The sequence below is a fragment of the Zonotrichia albicollis genome, chromosome Z (assembly GCF_047830755.1).
Source record: "Zonotrichia albicollis isolate bZonAlb1 chromosome Z, bZonAlb1.hap1, whole genome shotgun sequence".
NCBI lineage: Eukaryota > Metazoa > Chordata > Aves > Passeriformes > Passerellidae > Zonotrichia > Zonotrichia albicollis.
Genome location: NC_133860.1, coordinates 20,636,916 through 20,649,811, shown reverse-complemented (window position 1 = coordinate 20,649,811; position 12,896 = coordinate 20,636,916). Strand labels below are relative to the sequence as shown.

Here is a 12,896-nt window from a genome sequence, read left to right as displayed (position 1 = left end):
CCTTTCTTTGTTCTTTTTCCTCTGGGCAGCATCCCTTCGTGACCTCAGGCCATCCTGCCTCCAGCCTGGCTGCTCTGATCATCTCAGCCAAGCGAGTGCAGGAAGACTGGAGAGGAGACACCTGCGCCTGAGGAGGCCCTGATGCCCCGCCAGCCGAGAGGAGGGAAAAGGGGATGTGTCATCTTTAGGCAGAGCATCAGCCATCCCCCGAGTTTGGAGAGGAGCTGTGCCGTAGATAGGAAACATGCTAGTGTAGATATTTGCTCAGTTTAGCTGTTAGGTTAGCTGCTAGGTTAGCTGTTAGGTTAGCTGCTAGGTTAGCTGTTAGGTTAGGTTGGGTAAGGTTAGGTTAGGTTAGTTTAGGTTAGGTTAGGTTGGGTTAGGTTAGGTTAGATATGTTGTTAGGTTCAATTTAAAGCTTTGCTGTTTTTCTTTGTGCAAAAGATGAAAGTTTTAAAAAAATTAGGAAACATAAAGATCAACTTTTAAGGACTAGAGAATGTAGATAGCTTGGATAGTAGAGGATTGTTTAGCTTAGGATAGAGTGTTGTTAATTTAGGGAAGCTTTGAAGTAGAAATGAAAGAATTGTCATAATAAGAATTAAGCAGTGAGAGGAAAAGCTGGGCTGCAGCAGAACTGGAGCCTGCAGGCGCTCCAAGCTGTCAGCCTGAGCAGGCCACGTGCAGGACAGAATGATGAAGATGGAGAAGCAGCGAGGGGATACTTTGTTTCAGCCTGAGTGTTAATAAAAGTCAAAACTACCCAGAGTGTTGGAAGACTCCCTTCCTTGCCAGGCTAAGTGGACAGTCCCTTTCAGAGGCCCAAAGAACATAGTGAGGTAAGCAGCTTTGCTTACCTCAAGTGTGGCATGCCTGTGGGAAGCTGAGAGACCTAGAGGTAATGAACACCAGCTAATGAGCTCCCATTCAGGACAACACTAGGAGGCAGATGTGCAGTCCTTTCTGGGCCTCTTGTCTTGAAGATCTTGTCAGGCTGATCAGCAGCAATCACCATTTTGTTGCCACCCTCCTCTCACTATGTCACCTGTGGGATGGAATGGCATTCTCACAGCGGCATCTGGCATTTCCTCCCTGCTTCTCTTTTCCCCCCTTTTCACCCCAGACCCCCAGGGACCTTCCGGGCAAGCCTCATCCCCCACAGGGGTGTGCAACCACCAGTGTCGCCCGCCGAGCCCCATTCCCACTCTGCTGCCTGCTTTGCCTTTTCCCTCATCTGGGCCAGCCTGCTGTTGCCAGGTGTTGGAAACATGCACACAGCATAGCACACCTGGCATTGAGCAATTTGATGCAGGAGTCCCTGCTGAGCACGGCTCCCCAGCCTGGCCCTTTTGCCACCCAGCTGTGGCTCCATTTCGCCTCCATCTGCTGGCATACCCACTGTGAGGGACTGCTCAGGGACTGGATGCTCCTTGAAAGTTGCCCACAGGCCTGATTTCCACGCCTCCCCATTCCTCCTACCCCTAAGGCTGCCTCAGCCTTCTGAACACAATTTTGCTTACTCTAATGGCTTCCTGTGCTTTACTTCATACTGTAAGCAGAAGTACACCGTTTTGATTGTCTTTCTTCTAAAATGAATAAAAATAAGTTGGAAATACCCCTAGATTTTGCCATTTCAAACTTGAGGCAAGTGCAAAAAGTAGAGAAGCTTTCTGTGCAGCTTTTCAGTTAATTTCGGGTCTCCTTCCTCTTCACTCACTTTCAGCATATCTGTTGATTTTCCTTTGCTCTCATCTTTTAAGCTTCATCCCTTGTCTATCGATCTGCAAAAATAGCTTGTAAACCCGACGCAAATTTACTATCCTTTCTATTTTTCCTCTTCTGCAAAAGCTGAGGCTCGCGTGATCCTCTCCTGTGATCTAAACTTTGATTCCCATCTTGGCTCTGGCTAAGAGCAGAACAAATGTAATTTATTTCCTGCTAGTATGACCTGCTAGCAAAGGTCACATTTAGAGCTAAGCTTGATGCTTCTCTGCCTCCGGTGAATACACATCTTTGTGTCCAGGCCTGGTGACTTCCAGGAGCACCTGGAAGCTACTGCCAAGGACAAAAGTCTCACTCTTGCTGGTTTGGACACTGATTTGTTGGTAGGATTTTGATCTACGCCGACAGTGATCTACAGGAACTGGATCCTTGACACAAAGCGCCTTCAAGCAACATTTCTAAGCATAGTGGGCAATGAAGGCCAGATACTAATGAGTTGTGGTTTGTTTTAACTCTGTCTAACATATGGTACACTATCCCAAACCATGTTATTTTTGAGTGTTTCAGGCATTTCAAACTTAGGTTTATTCTTGTCAACACTTTTCTTTCCTCCCTTCAGAAATCTGCATGTCCAGGTACTAATTTCTTTCTCAGCTTGTTGAAAAGTTACCAGTCAGACAAGACTTGTTTCTTGACCCAGAGATGGGGCAAGCGTCACCGTTAGGCCGGACGTGGCATACACACGTGATCAGGGTCCAAGAAGAAAAAAAGGTTTGTTTTTATTATTCTGCATCTTCTCCAGCTTATACACTCTTAACAAAGCGTGATCTCAAGTCACTAACTACATCAAAATAACTGCTTCTATCCATTGGTGCAAAGCAATTAACTTCAATATAACTGGCAAAAGTTTTACAGAAATTTATAAGGCACGTATGCACATCTACTTAGGCACCTAGTCTAGCGTACCCAAATTTTCCTGTATCTCTTCTAATGGGTTTCCATGCTGACGGCCTTGTCTTCTTCCTTGCTACGGATACACTCAAAAACCATCAACTGCTTTTTCTTCCATGAACTTGGCTTTGCTTGCAGGCCAGCTGCCAAGCCCCTCCATAGGTCAGCATGCACCCGCGTGCTCAAGGAGCAACTGCAGCCTACAGTAGTCCTGGAAATGTATGATCTTTGCTTCGTTTGCCATCTAAATGTCACTGAAGAAGATAGGCTTTTTTAAACCAGCTAGGATGCCACCTAGAAGAAACAGACTTGCTTTCAGTCAAAGCTTTTGGGAGCAAAAGTCATGTTTGCTTGCATTGCTTGGATGCCGCTTGGATTGGCGCATTTTCTGAGCTCCCCTGGGATGCCTTGAGCACTGCCTTTGTGAGTGAGGAGAATTTCCCAGGCTTTTCTTTTGCATTAGCCGTAGAGAAGGTTGTCTTGTTGGGCACAAGAAAGCCACAGAGCAGCTGCCATTGTGAGGTCAAGCCAGAGGTGCCACGTCACAGTGCTGTCAGCACAGCGTTGTCCCGGTGCGCGCCAGGCCTGGTGGTCCAGAGCAGCTCTTCCGCTGGCTCCCTGCAGGAGGATCCTTGTGCTCAAGGAGCTCTCAGCAGACGGCCTGCACCCTGAGAGGAGTCTTGGCTTTCCCTTGGGTGGCACTCAGCGTGCAAACGCGCACAGCGCTGCCAAAATGATCGGGCAAGTCTGTGCCGCCATTTGCACCGTCTTTTCTGTTGTCTATTCTGGCTACTACCTGACCCAGCTGACTCGTAAGTGAAGGTTTCTCCTGGGGCTGGCATCACCCGACTTTTGCTTGCCTCTGCCCTTTATGCTCCACCAGTGGCCCAGCTTCTTTGGGAACAAAATGGCCGTGAAGATGCCACCGCTTTGGGCAATGTCCTGCCAGCAGCATCAGCTGCAAAGGGGGCATCCGTACTGGGGGGCGCATGCAGAGTATTTGCCATGCAACCTGCGGCGGTTGCCTTCCCTCCCCGGGAGAGTGCGCGGCAGCGGAGTCTGTCATTTCCTCAGCTTGCTGCTTCAAGCAAGACAAGCTGCAAATTGCAGACTCTGAGGGGAGATCCTCAGAAGTACTTCTACCAACTCAGTGCTTCTCTCCAGGAGTGAAGGAAAGCACCTTTTGCTCCATATTCTGCCCCTTAGAGGCCTTGGCTGCATGACTTGAGCCTTTGATGCTGTGCCAAGCCTGCCATTGCCTTGGCCATGCAGCACAAACTGCAGTGCAGGGAGGGTTTGCTGCTGAGCCCAGCAGCTGTTCCTGGGCTGCTTCAGCAGGGAGCTGCCACAGGGAAGGGACCCTTTGTGCAAGCTTTGCTGGGCTATCATCTTCAGCCAAGGGATGGGAATTAGGGCATGCCATTTAAAAGAATCTATATGGAAAATGCAGGAAAGGGAAGAGGGAAATGCAGCTTGAGCTGTTGGGCACAAGAGAAGCTCAAAGTTTTCAAGAGCAGCGGGCATTTCCAGCACCGTCTTCCTATTTGTCTCTTGGCAAAAGAGGCCCAAATGTAGACAGAGGCTCCTCTAGCGTCCTCGTTGTTCTCTTGCTTGCTGTGGGACAGAGCTGTTGCTCCTGGAGGCATGCTGGGAAAGGGAAATGCTCTGTGTTGGGACTGCCTTGTGCTGTGGGAGTGGCCAGCACAGGCACTTTTCTAAGGGCCTCTGGTTCCTTTTGCCTTGCTGGCTGCAGGTCACCTGACACGCGGATGGAGACAAGCCTGTCCTTTGGTGAGTGGCAAAGAAGCTGCGACCTTGCTGGCGTGTGAGAATTGTGCAGCAATTCTGCCAGCTTGGCCTGTTGCAGCCGAGTGTGGAGTGCCGGCGTGGGAGGCTGAAGGAAAGGCCAGCTGCCCGGTGGCATCAGCAGTAGCAAAGGGAGCACTGGCTGTTTGCCGATTTTCCAGTGAAGAGCCTTTCAAGAGATGAAAGGCAAATGGGACAGCTCCAAGGCATCTTGCTGCTTCTAGGCAGCAGGGAAGCTCAAATGCAGAGCAAGATGGAGTAGCAGCTCATTCAGCCAACTTCCTCGTGTTTGCGTGACTCCCAGGCCCACTTGTATCAAAGTCAATGATTTGCCTTTCTTCTGGCTCCTTTCCCAGCTCAGTAGAAAGCAGCTCCTAAGGCAATGGCTTTTGCCCACCTCTCTCACTTCTGTCTGCCTGCAGGGCACAACAGCAGGGTCAGCAGCTCCTCTGGCTTCCTCTGTCATTGAGGAAGAGGCTGAAGAGGAGCAAAGGAAGATGAAGCCTACGGCCGCTGTCCCTTCACAGCCTGAACTTGCAGAGCCAGTAAGTGACAGCTGAGCTTGGCGCTGCCTTTGGTGCAGGGCCAGGCTACCCGTTTTGGAGCAGCCCTTGTTGCTCGTGGCTGAAGATGCTGGCGGCCGTGTGCCTGCTGTGACGTAGTGCTGCTTCAGGCAAGCCGGGGAGCCCTGGCCAATGGGTTCTGAAGTTTGACATTTAAGCTGGGATGCTGAGAGGGATGCGCCAGAGTGTCTCTCGGGATCAGACAAGAGGCAGCATTCAGTGACTCTCAGTGTAGGAGTCAGCCCCTTGTGGCCGTTGTCAGTGCAGGCTGCCTGTGGTCAGCGCACAGCGCGGCCCAAATTCACAGTTGACAGACTTGCAGGGCACCTGAGAGACACCGGCCCCTGGAAGGGACCTGCCCTCTCCGTGGACTAATTAGCTTCAGGCTGTGCTTCACTTGCAGCCGGTCAGAGCAGAGTTTGGAGAGGAGAATCTTCGGCAGCCCTGCAATGTAAAAGGGCGGGTGGGTCTGGGCAGGGCTGGAAGGCGGCTCCCAAGGGCCGCTCCCTAAAGGCTGCCATGGAGAGGGGAAATCCGTGAAACAGATCAGAGAAGGGACCCGCTGCGGGCTTCTGAGCAGGCCGCTGCGTGCCAACTCCGGGCTGACGTCATTGCCCAGGAAAAGACAGGAGGAAGAAAGCAGCAAGGCTCTGGGGCCCTGCTCTGATTTCTTTGGGGATCTTGGCAGCCGCATGGATACCTTGTTGCCAGTGTCTTGCAGAAAAGCTGAACACGTGGAGCACGGAGGTGGTCGGGAGGGGCTGGATGCAAGTAGCCCTTGGGCTTCTCCCGAAGGTGCCTTTGAGAAGGGGACATGGGAAACGGCCCAGCTGGAGAGGCCTGGCCGTGGCTGGCAGCACCTTCCCAAGGCCCTGCTTTTGCCGTGCGCTTAGGGGGGGCACGTGTGCCAGCCACCCTTCTGACGGGCAATCCTTTCTTGTCACAGCGCAAGACAGGCTCTGCCATTCCACCTGGTGCCGCCGGACCAGCATGGCCTGCAGCAGCCAGCTCAACCCCCGCTGCCGGCACTTCCTGCAGCAGTGCAGCCCAGCAGCCCGAGATGAGGGAGGAGCAGGGCCTGAAGACTCTGAGTACGTCCGGTGCATTTCTTGTCTTCCAGAGCAGGGCGTTGTGCGCGTGTCTGGGTGTAGGCTGTGGCAGATGCTGCCCCTCGGTCTCAGAGGCACTTAGGCCTCTCTGCAGAAGGTGTTGTTGTGCTCTGAGGCAGCGCGGCAGCGCTCAGGGAGTCCCTGCTGCCTGTGAGGACGGCTGGGCCTGGCTTGGCCCTGCCTGGGCTGCCTTCTGGGCCAAAGACAAAAGCAGAGATTGTTTCTGCTTGAGCAGAAGGCTGGCACCTAGCGGGTGACTATTGCCCAGGGAGCTGTCTGGCCCCAGCTGCTTTCTGGCTCTGCTTCTTACTCCTCCTCCGGCCCAGACAATTTGTGCCCCTGGCAGTGGACGCGCCAATGATGCTGGGTGTGACTGCAGAGGCTGCAAAGGCCCTTGGTTACCTCTTAGGGCCCCCTTCTTAAGGGCACATCATTTTGGCTTATGGCGTGGGATGCTGCTCTTGAAAGAAATCAAGGCCCTCTTGGAAAGGCCACCTGATGAAAGGTGGAGAAGATGGCCCTCCCACTGGCTGGTCTCAGCAGCTGGAGGCCGAGGGACCGCAAAGGGCCCAGAGGCGCGGGCAGTGGGGCTGCCTTTGGGACGCTCTGGGCAGCGGCGTCTCTGTGTGCGAGTGAGCGCCCTGCACTGCTTTTGTCTTTCAGGGAGCATCGTGAGTCCGGGCCGGCCAACGGGCAAATACACGGCATTTGAGGAACTCGGGCGAGGGTAAGCGTGATGTCAGCTCGTTTTACAAAAGTGTGGGCCCGGTCTTTGGCGGGTGCAATATCAAGCGTGAAGTCAGGCAAGCTCCAGTCCGGGTCAGGCTCTGGCTTGACCTCGTGTCACCTGCCCGGACTGCTCGGTCAGAGCAATCCAAAGGCCTCGTCAAAGACAAGTTGATGCTGGCAGTGTCTTGCTTGCAGCAGTGATGAGCAGGAGCTGGGAATACACCTGGCCCTGCAGCTTTCTGGCCTGAAAGAGCACCTTGCCATCCAAGAAAGGTCAGATTGTCAAGGACGGTCTTCTGACTCCAATTGTTCTCCCTTTTTTGACACACACATGCATGCACACCCGCACAAGGAGAGACTTCCCCTTAGGTTCTGAAATGACCTGGCAGGGCGTGCGCCTTGGAGATTTCCAGCGGCCCTTGGTCTTCATGCTGCACCTTAGTGCTCCCTTGGACAGCCTGCCCCGCATGGCAGAGGGCTCACGGGCTGACGTGCTGTTGGCCGAAGAGATGCTGCAGCCAGGCATTTTTTCTAAGGAAGGCGTCCAGGCAGCCTGGGGAGATCTGCTGCCTGGCCTTGCTTTCACTGCCAAAGGGATAAAGGTCTCTTTCTGCTGCTTTTTGTCTTTCTAGGGGGTTTGGAGCTGTTTATAAAGCCCTTGACACCAGCAGCGGACAACAGGTAAAGTGCCAAGAGCCCCATGCCATTTTGCAGCTCTGGAGCGCTTTGCCCGCTGCTGTCAGCTCTGCTTGGAGCTTTGGGTGGCAGCTCCATGTCTGCAGCAGAGGCTGTTCCTCTGAAATACAGTCTAGGCTCAGGGGGCAGAATGCATTTGGGATGGCTTTTGGTGCTTCTGCTAAGCTCTGCTGTCTAGTGACAAGGCCCTTTGGCCCAGCGTGCTGCCTCATTGCACCAGCACTCGCTCCGTGCTCCTTGTGATCTCGAGCAGGGTGCGTCTTCTCAAGGTACCGGTGGCCAATGTCATTGCAGGTGGCAATCAAGATCATGTCACTCCAGGAGGAGATGTCCGAGGAGCTGGCTGCCAATGAAATCCTGGCCATGAGGGACAACAGGAGTCCCAATATCGTTACCTACTTAGACAGGTTGGCATATTCTGGGTTCAATATAGCTTTAGCTGGTGCAAGCACAAAGAGACGATGCCCTTTGGTCACTGGCAGAAAACAGAGCTGGGGATGATTTCTCTGCTGGTCTCCAGAGCGTGGGAGGAGGTGGAGCTGGTGTTCAATAGTCTCTTGTGGCACACGTAGCTTGGAGAGCAGCTGCAAAAACCTGGCTCAGGCCCTGGGGTGACAGAGGCTGTGCCCATTCTGTTTCTCCATGCCGTAGTTTTCTTCTTTCAGCTACCTGGTGGATGCGGAGCTCTGGCTGGCCATGGAGTTCATGGACGGCGGCACCTTGTTTGATGTGCTGAGGGCAGTGTACTTGGAGGAAGGACAGATAGGCGCTGTCTGTCGGGAGGTGAGGGATCCCACTTGTGCTTGCCCAAGCCTGCCCGGATGCTGCTTGTCAGCTGGAGCTTAAGGAGAGCCGAGATTTCTTGCTCTCACCCTTCTTTTGCTGCTGCTGCTGCTGCTGCTGCTGTCACGCCACACAGGAGAAGAAAGAGCATGGGAAGTGTAGTGCCTGCCGGTGCCTTCGCACTCCTCAGGCTCTGTCCTTGCACTCTTCCATCCTGTCTGTCCTCTGGCCTTGGTGCTCGCTGACTGGCTCAATTTCTCTTTCTTGCTCTTCTCAGCTTTGCCTGGGAATGTTTGCCTGGAGCCTGTCTGTCTGTCCTACATTGCTTGCCACTGGAAGGCAGCATGCGGGTGGCAGGATTTCAAGCTAAGGGCAAAGAGCTGTCCTCAGCTTCAAAGGATAGCATTGCAGCCTGGATGGCGATGCATTCTGGACCAGCTCAAATGTGCTGCTGTCACCAGCAGCTTCCTCTTCTGCTGCCACTAGGCTGCCCCAAAATTCTTTGCCGTGCTGCCTCCCAGCCAAAGGTGACGCGCTTCCTACCAAAGGCCGGTGGAACTTTTGCGAGTCCTGATGCCTTTTCTTGGAAATCTAGAAAAAACTTCCAAGAGTGTTGAAGCAGCAAGCTCTTCATGGTGACAGCAGCGTGATGTTTCGCCCTCGCTCACAATTCCCTGAGAAAGCCGCCAATCCCGTTGAGCTCTTTGCCTGCGGGTGGGATGAAATCAGATCCTGCACGTTAACTTTCCCTCCCTCCTTTTTCTCTCTCAGTGCCTGCAAGGACTGCATTTCCTTCATTCCCGCCAAGTCATCCACAGAGACATCAAAAGTTGCAACGTCCTGGTGGGCACGGACGGATCCGTCAAGTTGGGTGGGTGTCCCTGCTGGGCTGCAGCATGTCCAGCATATGCCGTGCGCTTGCATTTTGGTGACGGCCACTGGGGCAGAAGCGCGGCTTGGCCAGTGCGTGAATCGTCAGGGTGTTTTTGAAGCGGCCGATGCCTTATTTGGCTGGCTCCAGGCACGTGGAAGGAGAGCTCAGCTGCTTTTTCAGCTAGACTCAGCATGGCGTGGTCAGGCTTGGAGTGGGCAATGGTTTTGGCCGCTTTGCCAGTGGTAGCTGGCTTTGACAGGCTTTGTTTTTGTCCTCAGGTGACTTTGGCCTCTGTGCTCAGCTCAGCCCTGAGCACAGCAAGCGCAGCTCCAGCGTCGGCACTCCCAGCTGGATGGCACCGGAGGTGGTGAGAGGAGAAGCCTACGGCCCCAAAGTGGACATCTGGTCCCTGGGGATCATGGGGCTGGAAATGGTGGAAGGGGAAGCTCCTTACCAGCGGGAAGCCCGTCTCCGGGTAAGGTGCAGCTTAGCAAGAGGCCTCTGTGTGGAGAGAGCTGTGTGTGGCTAGCAAAGGAGCAGGTGGAGTGTCCTCTTGCATCCATGTGCTGTAGGTTTTTGAACTGATCGAAAGGAACGGGCCCCCAAAACTGCAGAACCCCAGGCACCACTCGGCTCTCCTGCGCGACTTCCTCCGCTGCTGCCTGCAGGCAGATGAGGACAGGCGCTGGTCTGCCCAGGAGCTCCTCCAGGTAAGAAAAAGCAAAGGGGCACAGAGCCCTGGCAGCTGAGGACACCTGCATGAAGGGATGAGGAGGAGGAGTGTGGGCCACGTGGCACAGAAAGCTGCCAGGACAGGAAGGCCCAGGGGAACATGCTGCCCTCGGTGCTCTTTGTGTGTCTTGCTGGTAGCCAGGGAATCCTGCTTGAGCCCGCCAGCATGTGATCCTGGAAAGTAAGAGTTCCTTTCTTTGTTCTTTTTCCTCTGGGCAGCATCCCTTCGTGACCTCAGGCCATCCTGCCTCCAGCCTGGCTGCTCTGATCATCTCAGCCAAGCGAGTGCAGGAAGACTGGAGAGGAGACACCTGCGCCTGAGGAGGCCCTGATGCCCCGCCAGCCGAGAGGAGGGAAAAGGGGATGTGTCATCTTTAGGCAGAGCATCAGCCATCCCCCGAGTTTGGAGAGGAGCTGTGCCGTAGATAGGAAACATGCTAGTGTAGATATTTGCTCAGTTTAGCTGTTAGGTTAGCTGCTAGGTTAGCTGTTAGGTTAGCTGCTAGGTTAGCTGTTAGGTTAGGTTGGGTAAGGTTAGGTTAGGTTAGTTTAGGTTAGGTTAGGTTGGGTTAGGTTAGGTTAGGTTAGATATGTTGTTAGGTTCAATTTAAAGCTTTGCTGTTTTTCTTTGTGCAAAAGATGAAAGTTTTAAAAAAATTAGGAAACATAAAGATCAACTTTTAAGGACTAGAGAATGTAGATAGCTTGGATAGTAGAGGATTGTTTAGCTTAGGATAGAGTGTTGTTAATTTAGGGAAGCTTTGAAGTAGAAATGAAAGAATTGTCATAATAAGAATTAAGCAGTGAGAGGAAAAGCTGGGCTGCAGCAGAACTGGAGCCTGCAGGCGCTCCAAGCTGTCAGCCTGAGCAGGCCACGTGCAGGACAGAATGATGAAGATGGAGAAGCAGCGAGGGGATACTTTGTTTCAGCCTGAGTGTTAATAAAAGTCAAAACTACCCAGAGTGTTGGAAGACTCCCTTCCTTGCCAGGCTAAGTGGACAGTCCCTTTCAGAGGCCCAAAGAACATAGTGAGGTAAGCAGCTTTGCTTACCTCAAGTGTGGCATGCCTGTGGGAAGCTGAGAGACCTAGAGGTAATGAACACCAGCTAATGAGCTCCCATTCAGGACAACACTAGGAGGCAGATGTGCAGTCCTTTCTGGGCCTCTTGTCTTGAAGATCTTGTCAGGCTGATCAGCAGCAATCACCATTTTGTTGCCACCCTCCTCTCACTATGTCACCTGTGGGATGGAATGGCATTCTCACAGCGGCATCTGGCATTTCCTCCCTGCTTCTCTTTTCCCCCCTTTTCACCCCAGACCCCCAGGGACCTTCCGGGCAAGCCTCATCCCCCACAGGGGTGTGCAACCACCAGTGTCGCCCGCCGAGCCCCATTCCCACTCTGCTGCCTGCTTTGCCTTTTCCCTCATCTGGGCCAGCCTGCTGTTGCCAGGTGTTGGAAACATGCACACAGCATAGCACACCTGGCATTGAGCAATTTGATGCAGGAGTCCCTGCTGAGCACGGCTCCCCAGCCTGGCCCTTTTGCCACCCAGCTGTGGCTCCATTTCGCCTCCATCTGCTGGCATACCCACTGTGAGGGACTGCTCAGGGACTGGATGCTCCTTGAAAGTTGCCCACAGGCCTGATTTCCACGCCTCCCCATTCCTCCTACCCCTAAGGCTGCCTCAGCCTTCTGAACACAATTTTGCTTACTCTAATGGCTTCCTGTGCTTTACTTCATACTGTAAGCAGAAGTACACCGTTTTGATTGTCTTTCTTCTAAAATGAATAAAAATAAGTTGGAAATACCCCTAGATTTTGCCATTTCAAACTTGAGGCAAGTGCAAAAAGTAGAGAAGCTTTCTGTGCAGCTTTTCAGTTAATTTCGGGTCTCCTTCCTCTTCACTCACTTTCAGCATATCTGTTGATTTTCCTTTGCTCTCATCTTTTAAGCTTCATCCCTTGTCTATCGATCTGCAAAAATAGCTTGTAAACCCGACGCAAATTTACTATCCTTTCTATTTTTCCTCTTCTGCAAAAGCTGAGGCTCGCGTGATCCTCTCCTGTGATCTAAACTTTGATTCCCATCTTGGCTCTGGCTAAGAGCAGAACAAATGTAATTTATTTCCTGCTAGTATGACCTGCTAGCAAAGGTCACATTTAGAGCTAAGCTTGATGCTTCTCTGCCTCCGGTGAATACACATCTTTGTGTCCAGGCCTGGTGACTTCCAGGAGCACCTGGAAGCTACTGCCAAGGACAAAAGTCTCACTCTTGCTGGTTTGGACACTGATTTGTTGGTAGGATTTTGATCTACGCCGACAGTGATCTACAGGAACTGGATCCTTGACACAAAGCGCCTTCAAGCAACATTTCTAAGCATAGTGGGCAATGAAGGCCAGATACTAATGAGTTGTGGTTTGTTTTAACTCTGTCTAACATATGGTACACTATCCTAAACCATGTTATTTTTGAGTGTTTCAGGCATTTCAAACTTAGGTTTATTCTTGTCAACACTTTTCTTTCCTCCCTTCAGAAATCTGCATGTCCAGGTACTAATTTCTTTCTCAGCTTGTTGAAAAGTTACCAGTCAGACAAGACTTGTTTCTTGACCCAGAGATGGGGCAAGCGTCACCGTTAGGCCGGACGTGGCATACACACGTGATCAGGGTCCAAGAAGAAAAAAAGGTTTGTTTTTATTATTCTGCATCTTCTCCAGCTTATACACTCTTAACAAAGCGTGATCTCAAGTCACTAACTACATCAAAATAACTGCTTCTATCCATTGGTGCAAAGCAATTAACTTCAATATAACTGGCAAAAGTTTTACAGAAATTTATAAGGCACGTATGCACATCTACTTAGGCACCTAGTCTAGCGTACCCAAATTTTCCTGTATCTCTTCTAATGGGTTTCCATGCTGACGGCCTT

The 12,896-nt window shown here is 52.2% G+C and overlaps 1 protein-coding gene across 1 annotated transcript; it reads left to right on the top strand.

The window, feature by feature from the left end:
- Window positions 1-2,722: 2,722 nt before the first annotated feature.
- LOC141727241 (serine/threonine-protein kinase PAK 1-like) lies at window positions 2,723-9,982 on the top strand. Its single transcript, XM_074533572.1, has 13 exons — window positions 2,723-2,892; window positions 3,298-3,485; window positions 4,541-4,602; window positions 4,902-5,024; window positions 5,446-5,505; window positions 5,989-6,133; window positions 6,815-6,878; window positions 7,513-7,561; window positions 7,871-7,983; window positions 8,242-8,359; window positions 9,131-9,230; window positions 9,512-9,708; window positions 9,806-9,982. Exons 1-13 carry the CDS (start codon window positions 2,723-2,725, stop codon window positions 9,980-9,982), a joined length of 1,566 nt encoding a protein of 521 aa, XP_074389673.1.
- Window positions 9,983-12,896: the final 2,914 nt, after the last annotated feature.

Bases quoted from the DNA above. Each gene is read 5' to 3' on its own strand.
- LOC141727241 (XM_074533572.1), top strand. From the start codon at position 2,723: ATGCTGACGGCCTTGTCTTCTTCCTTGCTACGGATACACTCAAAAACC. The intron at 5,025-5,445 runs GTAAGTGACAGC...CTTCACTTGCAG, and splicing joins AGCCTGAACTTGCAGAGCCA to CCGGTCAGAGCAGAGTTTGG. The intron at 7,562-7,870 runs GTAAAGTGCCAA...ATGTCATTGCAG, and splicing joins ACACCAGCAGCGGACAACAG to GTGGCAATCAAGATCATGTC.